The 23,657-nt window shown below is 39.1% G+C and overlaps 1 protein-coding gene across 1 annotated transcript in view; it reads right to left on the bottom strand.

Moving 5' to 3' along the window:
- Positions 1-374: 374 nt before the first annotated feature.
- LOC133449258 (inositol hexakisphosphate kinase 1-like) overlaps positions 375-23,657 on the bottom strand; it is a 42,673-nt gene continuing 19,390 nt past the window's right edge. Inside the window, exons 3-9 of the mRNA XM_061728390.1 lie at positions 21,302-21,447; positions 20,941-21,067; positions 9,440-9,674; positions 7,646-7,827; positions 4,744-4,919; positions 3,630-3,863; positions 375-1,217 (exon numbers count right to left, since the gene is read on the bottom strand). Of these exons, the coding sequence (XP_061584374.1) occupies positions 588-1,217; positions 3,630-3,863; positions 4,744-4,919; positions 7,646-7,827; positions 9,440-9,674; positions 20,941-21,067; positions 21,302-21,418 (1,701 nt within the window). The 5' untranslated portion in view covers positions 21,419-21,447 and the 3' untranslated portion in view covers positions 375-587. The remainder of the gene's footprint in view (positions 1,218-3,629; positions 3,864-4,743; positions 4,920-7,645; positions 7,828-9,439; positions 9,675-20,940; positions 21,068-21,301; positions 21,448-23,657) is intronic.

Genomic DNA, 23,657 nt, shown 5'->3' with positions numbered 1-23,657 from the left:
TGTGTGTGTGTCTGTGTGTCCACCTTTGTAAAGATCAATTAGATCAATGAGACTTCGGCCCAATCATTTTTCTTTTCCTTCTTTAAGCTGATGCCGTTGTATGGAGCAAAATCAGGGCCAAAAGTTTTGCTAATTTGAAAATAAAATTTGAACCTGAAAATTCTTTTTTACAGTTTCAATTTTTTTCTTTCAGTATCAGATCTTTTTTTTCAGTATAAGATCTTTTTTTTTCAGTTTCAGATCTTTTTTTTTCAGTTTCAGAACTTTTTATTTCAGTTTCAGAACTTTTTTTCAGTTTCACATCTTTTTTTTTTTCAGTTTCACATCTTTTTTTTCAGTTTCAAATTTTTTTTTCAGTTTCAGACTGAAAAAAAGTCTGAAACTGAAAAAAAAAAAAAAAATTGGAACTGTAAAAAAGAATTTTCAGGTTAAAATTTTATTTTCAAATTAGCAAAACTTTTGGCCTTGATTTGGCTCCATACCGTTGTGGCTCGTCTTCACAATAAGACAAACCCTCACAAAGACAGAAATACATACATGTGTGTGTGCGTGTTTGTGTGTGAGAGAGTGAGTGCATGAGTTCAGAACTACGCCAGATTGTCGTCTCGAAGGCTCTCCAGAATCCCGATCAAACTCTCCAGTCCGAACACGTAGCCCTTGTCCGGCCCGTCATGCACCGCCGTGTCGCCGCGGAAACCCTTGAAGGTGGAGTGGGCGAAGTCGATCATGCGGAGATCCACCAGGGGGGGCTGCTGGGGCGGCTGCTGCGGCTGCTGCGGCTGCTGCTGCATCTGCTGCTGCATCTGCAGCTGCTGCTGCTGCTGCTGCTGCTGCTGCACCTGCTGCTGCTGCTGCACCTGCTGCTGCTGCTGCACCTGCTGCTGCACCTGCTGCTGTAGCTGCTGCTGCTGCTGTGTCGTGGGGGGGGTGGGGCCGCGGGCCGCGGGGGGAGAGTCTGAGTGCTGACGGGGAGGGGCGGGGCAGTCTGAGCTGGGGGGCGGGGCTTGTGAGGGAGGGGGCGGGGCTTTGAGTCCGGGTCCCTGAGAAGACGACGAGCCCTGGTTTGGGTTCTGGCCCATGTCCGTTTTACAGGGAGCGTCCGGGGAAGGCGGAGCGTTGCATGCTGGGACGCAGCAGGACTCCGATGGGGTGCCGGTGGTCTTCTGTTGCCAGGCAACGTGCGGCCCGGAGTGGAGGGTCGACCGTCCCTCGGCTTCCTGCAAGGACCATGAGACACCAGGACAAATCAACCAACGAGCAGGAAGACGCTCAGCTTTCCACAGACATGGCTCAAACTTTATTTCTAGACGATTTATTATTATTATTATTATTATTATTAGGGGTGGGACGATACGGGTAACTCACGATTCAATACTGTGGCGATATGTGGCCCACGATAACGATAAAATCACGATACACGATATCTACGATATTCGATATATTGTAAGAAATTTCATCAACGATATATCACGATACATATGACTGAAAAAGAAAAAATACTATTTATGCACGGAAATGAAAATTTGTGGCCGAAACCGAAAATAATAATAAACACTTGGCCGAATACCGAACAATACCGAACATGGTTCTTCGCAGTTTTTCATTTATTTTGCCAATTTTTTCACCATTGCATAAATCAAATAAATTTGATTTAGGCATGCTTTTCAAAGAAAAAAATCTTTTACAAAATTACAAGGTAGAAAATATTTATTGAACATAAAAAACTGAACATTTTTTTAATTTCCCAGCATTATGTTGTTTTGGTTCCACCTCCTGGTGAATGTTAGGTAAAATTCTTATGTGGTTACTTTTTGGTTGCCCAGCGATTTATGTTTGTGGTGCGCAACCACGAGGCCAGTCTATTTCCTTATATTACAACGCCGCTATTAATTGTTCGTTTTTTTTCCCACTTATTCCACCGAACACCGAAAGTGTTTTTTTTGCCATTTTTGGCCGAACAATTTCGGTTACCGAACAATCGGTGCATCACTAAAAAATACCCATAAAAAGGAAAAGGTCTGTAGTTATGCATTTATTCAATGCCAAAACTTCATACAATGTACAAAGAAAGTGCATTTGTATATTTGCCTCATTGCCTCCTAGGCTTGTAAATGTAAACTCTGTACAGCTGGACAAATTAAAGTGCATGAACATTAATAACATGTTTTATATAAACCAGGACAGTGCACTGCTTTGTTTCTAATACTGAAAAGTCAGTAAGCAACTTAATTTTGCGTAGTACCTCACTGCCTCCTAGTCTTGTAAATGTAAACACTGAACAGCTGGACAAATTAAAGTGCATGAACAGTGCGGTGACAACAGCGTAAATCCATTATGTGTGTTGTAATAAAATTAAAAAAAATCAATATTTGATGTCAGTTTATCGATTATTTATCGCGACAGAGAGTGCAACAATATATTGCAATATCGATTTTTTCCCCCACCACTAATTATTATTATATTATTATAATGATTATTAATTAATTAAATTAATATTTATTATTACTAATTTATAGACAACCTGAAACTGAATATTATATACACCAGTGATTCTCAACCGAGGGTCCGCGGACCCCTAGTGGTCCGTGGTGTAATTGCAAGGGGTCCGTGATAATAAAATATATATTTTTAAAAAGATCCTCTGACATTTATAGAAATAGATTATTATTTTACTCAAGTGTGACCGAAACCTTTATCCTCCTAAACTACATGATCTTCTTTTTCTCTTTCACAATCATCAGTCGTCGTATTTAAATAAGAAATCTTGCACCGTTTGCATTGTTGAAGTTACTGCATGACACAAACGTTCATACAAACGTAACACGATCTGCATACTAATTATGACCCTTCATTATTATGACCCTTCTTAAAAATGCTTTTATTGTGGAATATTTGCAGGAAGCTGTTGGGGGGGAACGCTCGTTAACTTGCAAAGTTCAAGTTAGTGCTTGAAATTGCAGTAATGTTCAAAAAAAAGAAAAAAAGAAGATGATCAGCACAGTAACACAAAGATGAAGAAGTAGACGACAACGGCCCGTGTTAAAAAAAGACCGCTTGTTCTTGACGTAGCAGACTCTGAGCCACCGGAAAAGAAAAAGAAAAGCAAAAAGAGACTTTACAAAGAAGAATGTCATGATATATATATATATATATATATATATATATATATATATATATATATATATATATATATATATATATCATACATCATGTCTCTTCTGGTCACTTTTTCACCTGAAAATAGTCTGAGTTCAGGGCAAAATCACACACGCCGCAAGTAAGACTTCAGAAACTTCCCTTCAAGCTTCGTAGCAGGTAGTTATTTGAGAGTTACTGCATCTATTCTGTTTCATAAAGTTGAAAAGATGCTGCATAAATATCCTGTTTTAGTTACATTTTTCTACCGAGGAGCCGCTACTGATTGGTGATTTTAATTTTCTTCTGGAAAAGGCAAATTTCACCCTCCTAAGAGTTGATCACACATTTGCAGGGGGTCCAGGAACCCAAAAAGGTTGGAACCACTGATATAGACACTCAATAACTGAAAGTGGAGCTCCGCACACAATATGTAAATAAGAGAAATGGGTAGAAATGGGTTAAACATTTGATGCCGTGGTTCCCGGGCTCACCTTTCCCTCGTAGATGATGAGGAGGGAGGACGAGTAGAAGCGGTAGGACGCCTGCTTCTCCAGCACGGCCTTCAGGCTCCGGAGCTTATTCAGGATCAGCTCAAAGAGCTCCCTCCTCAGGCCTTTTCCGTTGTGCAGGTACTGATAGAGCGCCTGGCGGAAGCCTTCGATCGACAGGCCGCGCCCGTAGTATTTGTTCCTGCAGAGGTAATGACCGGTGCTCAGCTGGTACACCTGCAGAGACGAGGAGACAAAGTGAAGCAGGAAATTCGATTATATAGTCTGAGGATTATGGAAGCCCATTTCCACCAGTAAAAGAAAAAAATAAAATGAAATCTTAGCCTTAAAAATAAAAAAAAAACCACGGTAAATCATATTTATGACATATAAAGTCATAATTGATCGGCCCTAGGTATACATTGTGATTATTTTGCAAATTGTAAGTATATTATAAATTTAATAGTAAATATATTCTTAATTACTGTAGGCTATGAGTATATATAGTATAGTAGTATAAGTATATTAGAAATTATAAAATCGTTGCCAACTATTTTGTTCAAAAGTGGATACAGATCTGGTGATAGTAGCAAATATTGTTACTTAAGATGTTGATGTTTTTGGTTGGTTATTTAATCTTTTATTTTTGTTTTAATTTATTATTTTAGGAATTCTGGTGAATGTTTTCACCCTTTTTGAGTTGTGATCATTGTAATCTTTTGTATGTCTTTGTGTGGACCCCCAGGAAGAATAGTCCTCGGGACTAATGGGGATCCTTATTAAATAAACAAATAATTATGAGATATAAAGTCAAAATTATGAGATAGAAGGTCATAATTATGAGATAGAAAGTGGAAATTATGAGATAGAAAGTAAAAATGAGATAGAAAGTCAAAATTATGAGATAAAAAGTCAAAATTATGAGATAGAAAGTCATTATGAGATAGAAAAGTCATAAATATGACTTTCTATCTCTTAATTTCGACTTATCGTGGGGATATTTGTAAGGCTAAGTTTTCATCTTATTTTTTTTCTTTTACTGGCAGACATGGGCTTCCATAGAGGATAGATGAGCCTGACATGTTCAGGACCAGCTCTGAGACGGAAGACGCTCTACCTGCATGCCACACACTCTGACTCCCAGAGTGGCCGAAGTGCTCTGTTCACACTTCTTCATCTGCCTCGCTGCCTTCTCCTCGGAAGCATCGTCTCCGTGCTGCCGGGTGCCCATCTTCAGGTCCAGGATGCAGGGGTAGCAGAAGTGATGAACCACGTTCTCCAGTAACAGGAACTCTGGATCAGACATGTTGGTTAAGGAGTGACCCACTTCATGTAGCAGTTCCACTTCTGGCCACACGGTGGCAGCAGATCACAAGAACCGCCTTGTTATAGTGGCATTCCTACATAGAATGGCTTTAACCACATTTAATTAGTTCTTGAGCTAAAAGTGAATTTAAAATAATTGGTTTTTTTTTAAATATGTTGCACAGAAGTCAGTGGATAGAAATGCATATAATGTTCGACACAATGCATTGCAGAACATTTGTGTGCATGTTTCACAAAGCAAGACGTCTCCAGGGATTATGAAACCTTTTTTTTTGTTTGTTTTTTTTAAAAAGGGACAGCATTCTAAGTTTTTTTTTCGCTTTTTGTCTGTGAGAAAGTCACACTGACATCCTCTTTGCAGTTTAAGATCATAAAAACAATCTCTGTTCCAGGAGTGAAAAAACTAAAACCACTCAACTGTTAAATAACCATCTAGCTTAAAATTCCTATACAATTCAATACTGATGATGATATTTTTCTTGCCTTACTTCAAGTTTTTCTTTTACTCTCCATTTCTATATCGACTCTGCAGGATCAAAAGTTTAAAGGAAGTTTTGCTTTATGTTTTGCAGAAGTCCAGCTCAGCTTTACTAGGCCCCAGACGTGGATCGCAGCCTCAAAGACGACGACAAAGCAAACGTAGCGTGCATCCGTACAGTAACACAAAGAGACACATTCAGACGGCCCGTGGAGACGGAGGAGAGCGAGTTGCTTATTCACTCGTCTCAGCTGTGTTTCCAGCAGCGGCAGGCTGCTCTCTTTGAAGCTGCAGATCAAAACATGAACTTTAACCTGATAACCTTGAGCTCCACTTAACACAACTTTATTCCCACTAGTCTTGTTTCTGTCAGCCTGTTTCAATTCTAGTTTTAGTCTAGTCTTTGGGTCAAGTTATCATTTTAGTTTTTATTAGTTTTAGTCACGTTCATTCTCCTTTTAGTCGTGTCAAGTTTCAGTCGACTAAAAGTCTGAGCATTTTAGGCTTATTTTAGTCAGAATTGTCCAGGACCATTTTAGTCTAGTTTTAGTCAAAGATTGTATTTAGCCAAACCCATATTACAATTCAAACAAGGTTATCTTATTATTATATTATTGTTATATTTATGTTTATGTTCATGTTCTGGATCTCTGGAAAACGTCTAGAGACAACATCTGTTGTATTAGACGCTATATAAATAAAATTGAATTGAATTACCTTATAGACTCAAGAATACATTCATTCCAGATACAGAAGAGGCTCTAATTTGAGTTTACAACATATTTATTTTTCCGCATTTCTCCCCATCTTTTTCTTTTTCTACAACACACTGGGTTTTCTTTTCCACGTCTATGTAGGAAAGTGTATCCAAAGATAGATCTTCTTCTTCTTCTTCTCCAGCCCCAGAGCAGATCCCCGTTTCTCTATGTAACTTTGTTTTTAATGGACGTTAACTAGAGCTCTGCGTTTACGGCATCAGCCTCTAACTCTGCAGCTGCATCTTCTGGATCTGATTCCCCGCTGCAGCGACTGGGATTGAGGACTAACGTCACCCAGCAGAACTAAACCAGAAAAACTACTGAAAACATGGACATTAAACCAGAGAAACTACTGAAAACATGGACATTAAGGATCTTTGTGAGAACCTTTCGTCTTGTTTTGGTCAACGAACATGAAGACATATTTTAGCAGAGTTTTTATTTCGTAATCTACATTTTAGTCTGGTTTTTATTCATCTACGATATTGCATTTTATATTTAATTATTGTCACATGACCTGCATTTTCGTTGCGTCTCGTCTCGTTTTCCTCTGATGATAAAGGTTCGTTGACGAAGATATTTAGTCATAATTTTCCTTGAAGAAAGCAACTTTATTTGGCAGCCTCATCGGTACACACTCACACACGTTTACATTTAATGCACCATGATTTTATCTGGTATCACTGTTGTATTCAGTGCTGATGTTGCATCGTTTGAGTGACATTTAGGTTTAATTTGACCTTTTTCCATCACTATCTACTTCATCGGGTAGACTGTATTGCAGACTGCATTTTAATGTAATAGATATCTCATAATAAAGAGGTACCTTGCTTCATTGTATATGGGAATGTAAGAAACTCCAGGACTTTTGGAAAGATACCCTTCGCCTGATTTCCAGATTAAGAGAGTGTATAATTCCTGTTGAACCTAGATTATGTCTATTACATATATACCCTGAAGACTTTGGTGGAAATGCAAAGAAAAGAAAGCTCATAGATTTTTGTTTGTTACAAGTAAAAAGGGTAATAGCCTTGAAGTGGAAGGATGTTCAGAGTCCTAATTCCACCCAGTGGTTAAAAGAGATGTGTTCACACCTAGTATTAGAAAAATTAACATACATTCTAAAAGGTAGAGTTGGAGAATTTAATGACATGTGGTCACCCTTTTTACATTTTATGGACAATCTGCCCAATGATCCTCATGGACACAGATTAGATTACAATTATTATTTTTGTATTTTTTATTTTTTTATTTTTTACTTTTGATTATTATTACTAGTTATTCTATGTATTCATATATTTTCTGTTGAATACTTTTGCTGAGGACTGAATGAAAGTGAAAATCAATAAACAGAACTTGAAAAAAAAAAAAAAAAAAAAATATATATATATATATATATATATATATATATATATATATATATATATATATATATATAAAATATAATAAAAGGATACTGAAGAGTTTCCGGTCCTTGGATTCGGACCTCATGCGACTGAGCTGCTGCTTGTGGCACCGCAGGCTCCAGGGATTGTGGGTGATCTTCTCTAAGGTCAGGCCGCTGTTCCAGTCCAGCATCTGGAACGGAACCTCCGAGTGAATCTTCGGGTCGAGCCTGGGACTCTTCAGCTCTCCGAGGCTGCGGGGAGGAGGAGAGGCCGCCGTTAATGCTGGGAAAACACGGGTGCTGATCCTCCCAATTACTGCAGCTTCTATTGTGGATTTCAAGCTTTACATTTGACCGCTGAACTATTTGTTGTTCACGTCTATTCCTGTTCACCTTGTGCCAACACTGTGTGTATATGTATGTCAATATAGATGCACCCTTTACCATAGACTGCTCTCCATTTATTGATTTATGAACAAAACCTGCTGTTTTGCACCACAAAGACCCGTCAACCAGCTGGAGACACTAAATCCAATAACGACATATACTTATATTTTCAAAAAGGTCAATTATAAAAAGGTCAAAACACAGTTGCAAACATACGTATTATATACAGGACTGTCTCAGAAAATTAGAATATTGTGATAAAGTCCTTTATTTTCTGTAATGCAAAAATGTCACACATTCTGGATTCATTAAAAATCAACTGAAATATTGCAAGCCTTTTATTATTTTAATATTGCTGATCATGGCTTACAGCTTAAGAAAACTCAAATATCCTATCTCAAAAAATTTGAATATTCTGGGAATCTTAATCTTAAACTGTAAGCCATGATCAGCAATATTAAAATAATAAAAGGCTTGCAATATTTCAGTTGATTTGTAATGAATCCAGAATGTATGACATCTTTGGTTTTTTTTTAATTGCATTACATAAAAATAAAGAACTTTATCACAATATTCTAATTTTCTGAGACAGTCCTGTATGTACAGTATTTTGCGGACCATTAGGCGCAATATCAATGAGCGGGTCTATTTTCATAAATAAGGCGCATGATAAAACATATAAAGCGAAAAAAACTGTCCGGTAAGTCGAACTTTATTCAACTCGTTCACAATAACTCAGAATATCGTATCGTATCGCATCATAGGATAAGTAAAATGGATCACTGCAAAAACTCAAAATCTTAACAAGAATATTTGTCTTATTTCTAGTTAAAATGTCTAATTTTAGCAAAAAAATCTCATTACACTTAAAACAAGACTCATCACTGGAAAAAACAACAATTTTCACCAGTTTCAAGTAGATTTTCACTTGAAATAAGTAAAAAAATCTGCCAGTGGAACAAGATTTTTTTGCTTGTAATGAGAAGATACCGTAAATCTTGTCCCACTGGCAGATTTTTCTTGAAAATTTACTTGAAAACAGGTGAAAATTGTCAAATAAGTTATTTTTCTGGTGTTATTTTTCTGGTGATGACTCTAAATGTTGAAATAGCAGTAAAACCACATTCATTGATGAAATGACAAGGGATGGAAAGGGGGGATGGCAGTTTTACAGGGGGGATGATTTGGACCGTTTTTATTTCAGGGGGGTTGTCTGACATTGCAACCCTTATCCAACCAAGGACCGACTTTAATGCGTCAGCTAAACTAAAAGTCACTAAAACTGCACTATTTTTGACCTCAGTGTACCCCATTAAACTGGTTCGAGGTCAGTAAGAACAACAACATTCATACATGAGGATTATAGGGCGCACTGCCGATGTTTGACACTATTTAAGGATTTTAATTGCGTCTTATGGTGTGAAAAATAGTGTAATCTGCTGTAAATCTACAGTTGTATCCTTGACCATCACCGTACTTCTCAGGGGTGTCGGGGTCGTGCACCTCCCGCCGGTCCACGCGCTCCTCCTTGTGTTCGGCGGAGGAGGAGGAGCGGTGGAGGCTGCGGCGGGAGTGCTTCCTCCTCGGCTGCTCCCTCTCAGTGGGGTCCCGCTCCTCGTGCTCCCCGGGAACTCCCTCCAGGTCCACGTGGGGGTACGCCACCAGGTTGATGTAGCCGTCCGAGTCGCCTTCGAAGCACACCCGCACCACGCCTGACAGGACCGAGAGAAACCAGCCGATCAGAAACACTCAAACACACAAGAGGGACATGGAGTTTGTCTTGTGCAGGGGTCGGCAACCCGCAGCTCTAGAGCCGCATGCGGCTCTTTAGCGCCGCCCTAGTGGCTCCTGGAGCTTTTTCAAAAATGTTTGACCTTTTTTTTTTCTTTCCTTTTTTTCTTTTTTTCCTTTTTTCTTTTATTTCTCTTTTTTTCCTTTTTCCTTTTTTAATCTAGACATTTTGACTTTTTTCTCGAAATTTTGAATATTTTCTCAAAATTTTGACTTTTTCTCAAAATTTCGACTCTTTTCTCGACATTTTGACATTTTTCTCGAAATTTTGAATATTTTCTCGACATTTCGACTTTTTCTCAAAATTTCGACTTTTTCTCAAAATTTTGACTTTTTCTCAAAATTTCGACTCTTTTCTCGACATTTTGACATTTTTCTCGAAATTTTGAATATTTTCTCGACATTTCGACTTTTTCTCAAAATTTCGACTTTTTCTCAAAATTTCGACTCTTTTCTCGACATTTCGACTTTTTTTCTCGACATTTCGACTTTTTTCTCGACATTTCGACTTTTTTCTCGACATTTCGACTTTTTTCTCATTTAGAATTTTTTCTCAAGATTGTACTTCAAGATTAATCTTGACATTTCTACTTTTTTCTCGTCATTTCGACTTTTTTCTCGAAATTGTACTTTATGTCTAAAAACATTAATCTTGAACAGCTCTTTCAACATTTTGGGTTGCCGACCCCTGGTCTTGTGGAATAGCTTCAAACGCTTTTGAAAATAGACAACCCAAACACATTTATGGAACTCACTCCAAGGAAAAATGTCTCACCTGAACAAAAAAAAGACAAAATAATGATAATTTTGAGGCAGAAATAAAAGTGACATTTATGTTGCAGGCAGTTCCCCGTGTGCTTGTGTGTCAGCAGGTGGTGGTATCGGTCGCGTTGTGGATTATTGCTGAGTGGATTGTTTTTCCAGATAAAAAATTGATGGGAACATAACTATTGATGTTTTTTCCTGGTGTGAATCCATTTTGCATATCGGCTGAGGTCTAACTGCTCAGTTTATACACAGCTTAGAAGTGACTTTTGGCCCTTAGGTGATCAATTCACTGATCAATGCAAGACTCATTTATGGGTAAAGATGTATGGATGTTTGAATATCTCAAAACTTTATCAATACCAGAAAGGCTTGTAAAAGGAAAATGCAGTCTGTTATTGTGCTTATAGTTCAGTTAAAAGACAAAAACAAAGAGGAAAAAATGAAACGCTCTGTCTGTAAATATGTGTTGTCTTTTTTTAAGGAAAGAAAAAAAAAGAGCAAGAGAAAAAGGAAAAAAAAAACGAAATAAATAAATAAATATAGGGCTATGGGTAGGATCAGATCATACACGTAAATAATAATAATAATAATAATAATAATAATAATAATAATAGTAAATTAATAACTAATAAATAAAGTAAAAGAAAGGGGTAATTAATTAATTAAATATGTAAAATATAATAATAAATATCTATCGTCATCAACATCACAATCCTCTTTGAACATACAAAGCAGTAATAATGGCAATCTATACAAAAATACACATATTCACTCAGAAAAGAAAAGGAAAATAAGTAACAATAATTTTTTTCCCGTGTGTGTTGTGTCTTTAAATACTTTTAAAAGAAAAACAAACGCATATCAACCCTTTTAGGACTAATTATCTTACTTTTGAAAAGGCAGAACATTTAATAACACGAGCAGCATACATGTGTCTGTTAGATCTATCATAATAAATTAACATCTGGCATGAAAGACGGAGCATATTTAATGCAGGATGTCCAGGAGTTTCCAAATGCAACATTTTCCAAGTTTCAGAGTAAATGTTAAGTTTTTCTACATTACAAAAGCACCATAAACGACAGCTGGGGGAGTTTCCAGTTTTCCTCCACTCTCTTTCCTGCCATCAGCAGCATCTTAAATGTATATTTAGTCCCAGAGCTCTTAATACTGCCTGCTATTTCACTCGAGTACTTTCGTGCAGCTGTTTCAGAAGCTTTTCTATAATCTTCTCAATTTCAGTCCAATATCGTAGAAGCGGAGGACCGTCCCAGATCGCATTACAGCAATTTGTCCTTCCAGTTTCACAGGCGGTTTGAAAAACCTGACTATATTATTATTTTATATAAGAATCTGTACTCCTTCGCTGCAGCGTATTTAGTTTCCCCCCATTTCATAGATATGAACATGATGTCTCCTCTTCTTGGTTTTGAAACCATTCTTTGACTTAAATATATACATTTATATATATATAAAATATATTTTTCATTGAGGTTCATCTTAGTGCCACATCCCAGAGCGGTGTCAAATGTGCCGTCAGAAAATTGTCCTTAACCCTTGTGCTGTCTTTGGGTCAAGGGAGGGTGAAGGGAGTAAAGAAGAAAGGAAGGAAAGAAGGAAGTAAGGAAGAGAGGAGAAGAGAAGGAAAGAAGGAAGGAAGTAGGAAAGGGAGTAAGGAAGGGAGAAATGACGGAAGGAAGTAAGAAAGGAAGGAAAAAGGGAGAAAAGGAAAGAAGGGAGGGAGGAAGGAATGGAGAAAAGGAAAGAAAGAAGGGAGGGAAGAAGGGAGGAATGGAGAAAATAAGGAAAGAAGGAAGGAAAAGCAAAGAAAAGGAACAAATGACGAAAGGGAGGTAGGAAGAAAAAGGAGTAAAGGAGGGTAAAGAAGGAGGAAAAGAGGAAAGGAAGAAGGAAGGAGAGAGCATGGCAGGAGGAAAGAAGGATAGAAGAATTGGGTAATTTTGACCCAAAGACAGCACAAGGGTTAAGTGTTTTTCTGGATGACAGATATGAAGAACTGGTTGTTTTTAGATTCAGGTGGTATTGGATGCTTGATTTCTGCCACAGTTCATCCCTAGTTCAACCAGAAGGAGGGATGACTGAAGACCTCCTTCACTACACTCGTCTAAAGCCTTCGTCAGAATCCCTTAAAGGGGGAACGAGTCTTGCCGCATGGCAGCTGACTCAGCGCTGCATCTCCTGCTGCATCATCTATCTCATTAGATGAGTCTAGCCGCCGCCAGCTGCTGCTGATGCTGCTGCTGCCAGCACAGTGACGTCATACAGGTAAAAACATCGCCATGTAATAAACAGAGAGAGAGAGTACTCTAGTTTAGTATTGTTTTTTTAATATTTATCTTTGAACTAGAGAAACCACCAGGATTTATCTAGTCAAATGAGAGCCTCCCTTAGGAAAACTACTGCAGCCATTCAAATATTTCAGCCTTCAACTATTTATTCGGCCATCACCTCGTTGAGCTGCTGCCTTCAGAAAGGCGTTACAGGTCAATTAAAACACACACAAACACATACAGGACTGTCTCAGAAAATTAGAATATTGTGATTTTCTGTAATGCAATTACAAAAACAAAAATGTCATACATTCTGGATTCATTACAAATCAACTGAAATATTGCAAGCCTTTTATTATTTTAATATTGCTAATCATGGCTTACAGTTTAAGAAAACTCAAATATCCTATCTTTATCTTTATCCTAGAATATTCTGGGAATCTTAATCTTAAACTGTAAGCCGTAATCAGCAATATTAAAATAATAAAAGGCTTGCAATATTTCAGTTGATTTGTGATGAATCCAGAATGTATGACATTTTTGTTTTTTTAATTGCATTAAAGAAAATAAAGAACTTTATCACAATATTCTAATTTTCTGAGACAGTCCTGTACATAAACAGTTTTTTCCCCACGGCCATTCAGTCTCTCAACAAACATACATAGTGACTCCAAACATCCAGTGCAATATACTCCTCCCATAAGTGAAAATTCAAACTTAACTTATTTATACTTTCTGTACATCCATCCATCCATCTATCCATCCATCCATCCATCCATCTATCCATTACCAACCGATGCAACTAGGAGCGTCTGACTCCTTAAACAACCACCAGGATGTCCATCCAGTATGAAATGTTAAACTACTTATTCAAATGTGGGAGGATTGTGGTGAACCATCGCCCACTAGGAGGAGAAAAAGGTCTTCAATGTGTGAACATCTACAAGGAACATAAAGGCTGGACCCTGGAACAAAGGTAAAAGGTCCTGAGGTGAAGAGGAAAGCAGACTGTAAGGTCTGTCGGGGTAACGAGTCAGTCAAGTCCATGAGTGTTGGGATCTGGTGCTGCCGCTTCTGCTGCTGCTCAGATCAAGGTTCAGCAATGTTATGTGCACAAGTCACATGTATCTTCTGAGATGACAATGTTAGGATTCACGGTTCAGGGAGGTTGTCCATCTCCAGGCCTTAATTCCTCTGTGAATGTTTGGGATGTGGACTCTCACGCAGCGGTCTGAGCCTCCCCTCATGACTGCAAGATCTCAGCGGATACAATTTGAAGCAACAGAGATGCAAATAAATGTGCTGACACTTTATAGGTTATTGAAATGATAAAAAGGCACAGATTAATTCATATAGTGAACTGAGAACTAAAGGAAATGATCTAACGAACGTCATCAAAACACCAAATGAGGGAAAATCCTTGATTTCTGTGGGAAGTTCAGGGACCTTAATGACATAAAAAGCATTTACGCGCTCTGCTGTTAAAGACATATGAGGTTTCTGAGTCGGGGAGACTCCAAGTATCAAGTCAGGAAGTGATATCTGCACCAAAGCTGCAGCTCCCTTCATCCCAAATACGTTTGGTCGACCGGTGACATCAAAGCAGCCTCAGCTTCAGTCAAACCTTTCCCCGGCCGGCTCTCGGCCCGCAGAAAAGCACCAGACAAGGACACATTTCAGCCGCTATTGTGGAACCGTGTGCGGACAAAACAACCTTGACAGATGCATAAATTAGTTCCTGGGCAGCTGTCTGTCGGCTGTTATTTAATCTGCTGGACAATGGTAGTGGGCACAGATCCAGGACTAAATATAGACCCCCTTGGGAGGTCTGCTGTCAGTGAGGGAGTACAGACCCGGCAACACCACCAGGGCTCCTGTACACAAGCCTCGGGGATCACAGGTATTGATTACAAACAAAGTACAAATATGCAACATTTTAAAAAGGAAAACATGCCCAAGTAAAAAAAAAAAAAAATCATCATAAAATGTCCATCAATGTTTCAGAACTCAGAAGGGAGAAAAGAAGGAATGAAGGAAAGAAGGAAGTAAGGAAAAAGGAGAAAAGAAGGAAGGAAGTAGGAAAGGGAGTAAGGAAGGGAGAAAACATGGAAGGAAGGGAGAAAGAAAGGAAGGAATGGAGAAAAGGAAAAAAAGAAGGGAGGGAAGAAGGAAGGAATGGATAAAATAAGGAAAGGAAGGAAGGAAAAGCAAAGAAGGTAATAAAGGAACGAATGACGGAAGGGAGGTAGGAAGAAGAAGGAGTAAAGGATGGTAAAAAAGGAGGAAAAGAGGAAAGGAAGAAGGAAGGAGAGAGCATGGCAGGAGGAAAGAAGGATAGAACAATTGGGTGCTTTTGACCCAAAGACAGCACAAGGGTTAATTTAACAAGTTATCAGAGTAAATGTGTATAATTAGCCCCAAAGGAAGGTGGAAATACAGATATATATCATATATATTTAAAAATAGTCTTTGTCATAAGCAAATTTTCATGTTTTTGTGCCTAATAAACATAAAAACTGCATTTCTCTCATATGAGCCGGTACATGCTGCGCCAGAAGTCGATGACTTTTTACATTTAAAGAACAGGACTCAAATGACCTCAAGTTTTCTTATTTTTACAACCATTTAAAAGGTTGGAAACTTCAAAATGTTTAAGGTAAATAACATTAAAAAAAAAAAAAAAATGCATATAGTATTTACTTAAATTCTGTGCAAATATGTTTCTTTTTTCTTGCGCTACCTCACATGTAGTCAAAGCATTTAACATTCAAAAGAAGTATATAAGTATATATATATATATATATATATATATATATATATATATATATATATATATATATATATAGTATTATCCAGTATTTCACTTAACATTTAGTTTACAGTTAATCGGGTCACTAGCGTACCAGAGCGCTTTTTCAGGTTGCTGCTGTTCCGGCAAAGCTTTTATTCTTCTCAACATTTCAAATGCCAGAGTTATCTATTACATCTCCAGGAAAACCTCACAGACGAGGAAACAAGGAACAGGAAGAACAGGAAAGAACGGCTGGGCCTGTTCCTCGCTGTTGTGTGACAAACCACTCGTGCTATGCGTCTCCGCTTCTTATCTCTCCATCTATCGCTCAGAGCTGATTTCCAAGTTGAACTCAGTCATTCTGGGATGAACTTGGTTTCAGCAGACCATGTGAATTATTAAAAAATAATTAATAAAGACAAAGCAAACCCTCGGCAGAGGAAATCAGTTATGAGTAGTCTGTACACACCTGGGCAGTCTTTGAAAGAGATGTAAACAATCACAGTGCACCGTTGCTCTGCAGGGAATTTGTCTTTTTTGCTTTCGCAGAGAGCCGTCTCACCATGTGTTGTAATATATATTTTTATTTTTTTTAAACAGCAGCATTGAGTCGTTATTGACGCTTGATTTTCCAAGACTCATCGTGGTGTTCAGTGCTAGGCTGGGTTTTCTAAAAGGGAGGCTTCTTTATGGCATCTTGGGGGTCTAGGAACAATATTTGAAGGTTTATGTTCTACCTTTTTCTTTTTGTCTGCTGTGTAGCTATCGATCAACAGTCATCTCTACAGCTTCTGACTTGTCCCGATTCTTGCTTTTGTTAAAGAATAAAGAGTTTTTTGTAGCTCTCATGCATATGTTTAGGGCTGAAACGATTCCTCGAGTTCCTCGAGTAACTCCATAACAAAAAATGCTTGGAAGCATCGTTTAAATAAAAAATTAATTTAGACTTCACGTTTCGCACACGTTCTTTTTAACGTGACACAACGTGTCCTTGTAAATAAATAATATAAATAAATATAAATAAAAATATATTTATAAATAAATAAAGCGGAATAAGACGGCGTTGCGTTTTCGTAACGTGTGTGAACAGTTTAGCTGCACAGACGGCGGCCGGGACTGACAACAGTGACAGCGTCAATGACAAAACGCAGTAAAGTAATAAGAGGAAGAGACAGAAGATGTGAAGGTGTAGGCTTATTTAAATTAAAAGAAGGTCCGGTCCACAGCCAAGCATTTCTGTTGAAACGTGTTGGTTCTGAATGTGAAGTTGCATAATTTAAAAGTAATTTAAAGAATATTTTTTTATTTTTGATACTTAGAAGATACTCAGAAAATGTTAAGTTTGAAATAATCTTATTTATTTTTATGGGAACATTTAACAAACAGTTTACTAGTTTGCATAATATGTACCGTATTTTCGCGACCATAAGGCGCAACTTTTTTTTTTTTTTTTTTTTTTTAAATGTGCCGGGCGCCTTAAGAAACGGTGCGCCGTGTCTATTACCTGAATTACGGTAATGTAAGGCCGGCCACCATGAGAACTGTAAAAAGAGAAGGGGGCGGGTGAAGCCCCCCTGAGTTGCGACGTGAATGAGACTTCACTGAGCTGTTTAATGCGGAAACAGATGATGAAAACTTTTAAGGATTTGCTTGATGTGTAAAATACAACCAAACTAAGTTTTGCTCCGCTCTATTTAAATAAGCACACTTGTGTGTGCGTGTTCTGCAGCGCGTGTGTTTTGCATGTCAGAACCGAGGATGCACATGCCGTGGGTTTGCGGGTCCGATCGCCGCATCCCGGGGCAGATCCGGCTGAAGTGCCGGTGCTCTTACCCCGGGAGTCCCTACTACAAGTCCATGTGGGCTCCTCCGGTCCCGGCCGGTCGGAAGCGGTCACTTTCCCCGGTTAAAGCCGCGGCTGGAGCAGCGCGGTGATGCGCGCTGCTGCAGCCGACTTCCTGGTTCCCAAAGCGGGTCCGATGACCTGGTTCCCGGCCGTTTTACGAGCAGAGATTTCTGGGGTCTGTCTCAGGTCAGATCAGCTTCACCCTCCGAAATTTGCAGCCAAATCTGTCGGTTATAAACCCGGTACCGGATCCCGACATGCGCGGGTGTTTTTCGCAGCGCGACACACACTTACTGGTTTATGTGGCGCTTGCCTGGCGCAGCTGATGGACAGAAACTGTATGGGGATTTTTAAAATAAAAACTTTGCATAAGACGTTTCCAGCCGGAGTCATTATAAGGGTGAATGAAAAGAGGGGGCTGGATGAAAGGATGATGATCAAGAAGCTGAGACACGTCTGGAAATTCGGACTGGCGCAGCTGAATTAACGGAGCTCCTGTCGCATACAACCCGGTACCGGCTCCCCGACAGCGCGTGTGTGTGAGCGGGTCCAGCGCGGCGGTCCCGGGACCCGGGACCGCCGCGGGACCAGCGCGGGGGGGGGGGGGGGGGGGGAGCTGACCCGGTCCAGCGCGAGGGAGCAGACGGGGAGCGGGACCCGGGACCGCCGCGGTTGGGATTTTTAAAAGAAAAGCGTTCCCTAAAGAGACTTTTCCAGCCAGAGTGAAATGAAAAGGGCTGGATGGATGAGGAGATGATCAGTGGCTGAGACAGGTTTATGTGCAGCAACCCGGTGTTTTTTTTAAATTCTTTAATGCAAAAACAGAATATGAACCTTTGAAGGGTTTGATTGATGTGAAAAGTGAAATAAAATATCAAACTAAGTTTTGCTTCCGCTGTATTTTTAGCGCGTGTGTGTTCTGCAGCGTGCGTGTGTGCAGCTCCGTCTCCGTAGACGGCGCCTTTTGGGTCGGTGCGCCATATGTGTGTTTTAAAACCAAAAATGACACACAAAACTGAGGGTGCGCCTTTCCACACAGTGCGCCATATGGTCGCGAAAATACGGTAAGTAAATGTCAATTATTCTCCTAAAAGAAACAAATTGGTTGTTTTAAATGATCTGACTTGTTTTCTATTGTATATTTATAATTGGGCTTTAATTTGGCAAAAGTTTTATCCGATTACTCAATTAATCGATGGAATATTTGATAGAATAATCCATCACCAAAATATTGGATAGCTGCAGCCATACATATGTTACTCATGAATTACACCAACAAGACCCTCGGAGGAGGCTGGCAGTTCACCGTTTGTGCATGATTACCGAATGAGCCCAATTAGGACGAAGCCTCTGGGCTGAGAACAAGCCTCAATGCAACAACACCTCATGGGATGTTTGGTCTGATGCAGACGAATATTAAAACTGTTTAGGATGGGTTGGTCTGGTGGTACATTGCTTACAAGTCCTATTTGTTTTCTCAGTTGTAACGAGAACTCAACCATTATCAATGCAGTTCGTTACACCTGCCCTGCTATGTTTCATAAAATACTTGTTCATGTGCCTGTCAGAAAGGCCAGATGTTCTCTTGTTATTGTCCGTCACCAAAGCAGAAGAAAGCGACAGCGGCCACAGCATGTGGCTGGTGATGAAAACCAGAGCAGCTGCAGCTTCACCACCGCTAAACATCCGCACTTCCTTCCTTCCCTTCTGCTTTTCTCTGCCTCTCCCTCCACTAAACAGGACATTTATTCAAGTCGTACATGAAATAATGGATAAGTAGGTTTGACTCCCGCTGCAGATCCCACTCATGTTCCTTTAAAAAAAAAAAAAAAAAAAACTAATTCAAATGAAAGGGTTTCCGCCATTTCTAAAGCCTGTGAGCTGAATATGGGATAGTAGAATGAGGAGTTGTTTTTTTTCCCAATCTTGTGTCAATAACATAAGTGATGCAGACATTTGGCAAGGGATGTAAAAAAAATACACAAAAAATACCACAGGCTGTTTTTGTATCATAGGTGGATCTAAGGTGCACATGCAGTGGAAAAAGCAGAACAAGAGCACAAATGTACAGAGGAAAGTGAAGAATATTTTTCTGAGAGTGGTGCTAGTATAAAGCCAACTTGGGATAATTAAAAAAGAATAATCTTAAAACCAGCTGCTTTGCTTGAGCCATTATATCTGTGTGAAGCCTCAAGCGTATCTACACATTTAACTCATTTACACCGTCTCTGTGGCCCCATTCTTTTACGGTTTAATCAGGTCTGAAGAGCCTCCTTTCTCTGCCACGGGCCTGAGGTCGCTCTTAAATGTCAGTTACCCAAGATGCAGCATCTTATCTTTCTCTTTACAAGTGTAAATGTTTCCCTTCCATTGAAATTATGCAAAATCATGATATGAACGAATTACTTTTGATCATTTGTAGGGGTGTAACGATACACTAATCTCACGATACGGTACGATACACGATTTTGAGGTCACGATAACGATACGATATTATAGCAGTATTTTTTAACAACCTTGAATGAGGAACATATGACTGGAAAAATTGTCTTTTATTTGAAAGACACAAAATACAAATTAATGCTGTGCGTTTGCCCTATTGTTACAGTTTGTAATGCTTTATAACTGTTTAAGTTTTAAAGAGAAAGCCAGGCCAACCATTTTCCACAAACTGAACTAAAAGTAAATGTCAGGTTTGCATTATGCATCTTCAGTTTCATACAAGTACAAATATTTTGCCACAAACTGAATAGTTTCTCTCATGTATGATTTTACTTTTTTCTTTTCCAGAAATTTAACAACTAAAATTAAATAAATGAATAAAAGTAAATAAATAAACTATGAAGAGTCCCAAACTCAAACTGCAACATGACTGTTATGACAGAGCTAAGAGCTTCAGCCACATGCTCCAGCCTGAGGCCGTAAGGTGAACCCCGTTATCATTTCATCCTCCCACCTTTTGGGACGACACAATCTTTACATCATAAAAAACATTGATTCATGTTCACATTATAAATAAAAGTTCGGAGCTCAAAACCCCCCAAGAGTCCCGTGATCGGGACCGCAAAACGGTACTAGTTTCTTCTGAGCGTAGTCAGATTTTGGTCCACGGATCGAGGCGCGGTCGTCACGTGATCCCGCTGCACAAATAGGATGTTACGAGTAAACACAATATATTAATATTAATAATCCAATATCGCGCTACAATTCGTCACCTCCACGACACGTATTGCAAAATTTCGTGGCACGATATATTGTTACACCCCTAATCATTTGTATTTTCACACATCTTCATGTTAACTGACCGATCTTGTAGGAGTGTTGTGTCCCATTACATGTTGGAAACCGTTGTGTTCGGTTAGGTTCAAGGTGAAGGTGAAAGCAATGAATCATGTAACCCGCAGTATTTCTGGACAAAGAGAGCTCAGGCGGGTGATAAGAGTTCACCAACTCCAGCCTCTGATCCGCTACATCGGTGACCCGGGACTGACCTTTATACTCGGGAGTGAATTCCTTCATCTCGGGAGGGAGAGACTCGTAGAAGCGCTGCTCTCTGCTAATCAGAGGCTTACACACTGTATGGTCGTCGTAACGCATCATACTGGTGTGACCTCCCACCTACAGTAGAAGCACATCAACACACACACGAAGAGAACTAATGAGCAAAACAGGCCACATCAGGAGCAAAAACAACAAAAAGAGGAAACTACAAGCTGTTCGCTTTTCCTTCCCCAGATGTTTCAGTTTCAGATCGTCTCTCGATACCGTCCCCCACCCCCGGGGGGGAAAAAAGTATTAATATCCCCACTAAGCTCTACCTACATTCATGGCTCACATGCTGTTGTCACTCACCTGATGTATGAACGGCTCCAGCGGAACGCCTCCCCCTTGTTTTCGAAGGGAAGCCGCCCCCCCTGACCCCACCCCCGGTAGCTTGTTGTCCATGTTGTTGGTGTGAGGGAGGCACATGGCTCCTGGCAGACGCGCCGCGCCTCCTCCTGCCAAGGGGAACAGTATTAAGTAACTTCATAACTGATCATTATTATAATAATAAACAATAATAAAATAATAGTAATTTAATAAAATCATCCCGGACCTGTCGTGGTACCTAAAATGTGTTGCTAAATATCTAAATATCGTCGTCAACGAACCTTTATCACCTGAGGAAAATGAGATAAGACGCAACGAAAATGCTGGTCATGTGACGATAACGATAATTAAATATATAATGCAATATCGTAGATGAAGAAAAACGAGACTAAAATGTAGATTACAAAATAAAAACTCTGCTAAAATGTGTCCTCATTTTCATTGACCAAAACGAGGCGACATGTTCTAGCAAAGATCCTTAATGTCCATGTTTTCAGTAGTTTCTCTGGTTTAATGTCCATGTTTTCAGTAGTTTCTCTGGTTTAATGTCCATGTTTTCAGTAGTTTCTCTGGTTTAATGTCCATGTTTTCAGTAGTTTCTCTGGTTTAATGTCCATGTTTTCAGTAGTTTCTCTGGTTTAATGTCCATGTTTTCAGTAGTTTCTCTGGTTTAATGTCCATGTTTTCAGTAGTTTCTCTGGTTTAATGTCCATGTTTTCAGTAGTTTCTCTGGTTTAATGTCCATGTTTTCAGTAGTTTCTCTGGTTTAATGTCCATGTTTTCAGTAGTTTCTCTGGTTTAGTTCTGCTGGGTGACGTTAGTCCTCAATCCCAGTCGCTGCAGCGGGGAATCAGATCCAGAAGATGCAGCTGCAGAGTTAGAGGCTGATGCCGTTAACGCAGAGCTCTAGGTTCACATCAATTAAAAACAAAGTTACATAAAGAAACGTGGGGATCTGCTCTGGGGCTGGAGAAGAAGAAGAACCATCTTTGGATCCACTTTCCTACATAGACGTGGAAAAGAAAACCCAATGTGTCGTGGAAAAAGAAAAAGATGGGGAGAAATGCGGAAAAATAAATATGTTGTAAACTCAAATTAGAGTCTTCTGTATCTAGAATGAATTTATTCTTGAGTCTATAAGGTAACAATAATATAATAATAAGATAACTTTATTTGAATTTCAAAATGGGTTTGGCTAAATACAATCTTAACTAGACTAAAATTGTCCTGGACAATTCTGAATAAAATAATACTAAAATGCTCAGACTTTTAGTCAAATGAAACTTGACACGACTAAAAGGAGAATGAACGGGACTAGAACTAATAAAAACTAAAATGATAGCTTGACCCAAATACTAGACTAAAACTAAAATTGAAACAGGCTGATAAAAACAACACTAGTATTATCTCACAACTGTCATTTCAGTGAATCCAAAAAAGGAATAAGTTCAATTAATTGATCTCATAATTTATTTTACTTTGTGGTGTTTTTTACCAACAAAGTATTTTTTTCTTTTGTTTTGAGATTAAGCATTTTATGTATTTATATCAAACATTTCTGGAGACATATGACTTCTATTCATAAAGCACAGTATAAACAAAGGAAACAAAGTGTGGCAGCATTAAATATTTGAACAGCAAAGAGTTTAACCGGAAGTTCTAGTGAAAACAAAGTTCACATGCACGCAAAATGAAATCTAATCAAAGGAATGTGAGAGGAAGATGAGAAATCAGACGTGAGGCTTCCTGTGCTGCGTCCTGAACGCCACGGACGCATCTCAGTTAGCGTTGAGGTTCACCACAGTTTCAACAGTGATGAAACCTCCGATAAGAAAATAACTTACTATATTCTCCTGCGCTACCCTTGTCCTGTTGCTTATTTCATCTACGAAAAAATACATTCAAAAACAGCTGCTTCTGCAATATATTGAATCGGACAAGGTGATCAAACTTTGCTGAATGAGCCTTTTTGATTTGTGTACGGTAAGTCAAAGTAAAACTGTTAAAGCTGCAGCAGAGATTAAAAAAGACTGATTGATACTTTAAAATGGATTAAAGTTGATGCACACCGTTTCAGCTAACCTTAACCCTTGTGCTGTCTTAGGGTCAAGGAAGGAGGAAGAGAAGAAGGGAGGAAAGAAGGAAGGAAGGAAGGAAGGAAGGGAGGAAGGAAGGAAGGAAGGAAGGAAGGAAGGAAGGAAGGAAGGAAGGAAGGAAGGAAGGAAGGAAGGAAGGAAGGAAGGAAGGAAGGAAGGAAGGAAGGAAGGAAGGAAGGAAGGGAGGAAGGAAGGAAGGAAAGAAGGAAGGAAGTGAGTAAAGAAGGAAGGAATGGAATAAA

The sequence above is a fragment of the Cololabis saira genome, chromosome 8 (genome assembly GCF_033807715.1).
Source record: "Cololabis saira isolate AMF1-May2022 chromosome 8, fColSai1.1, whole genome shotgun sequence".
Lineage (NCBI taxonomy): Eukaryota > Metazoa > Chordata > Actinopteri > Beloniformes > Belonidae > Cololabis > Cololabis saira.
This window is presented reverse-complemented; position numbering and strand designations above follow the sequence as displayed.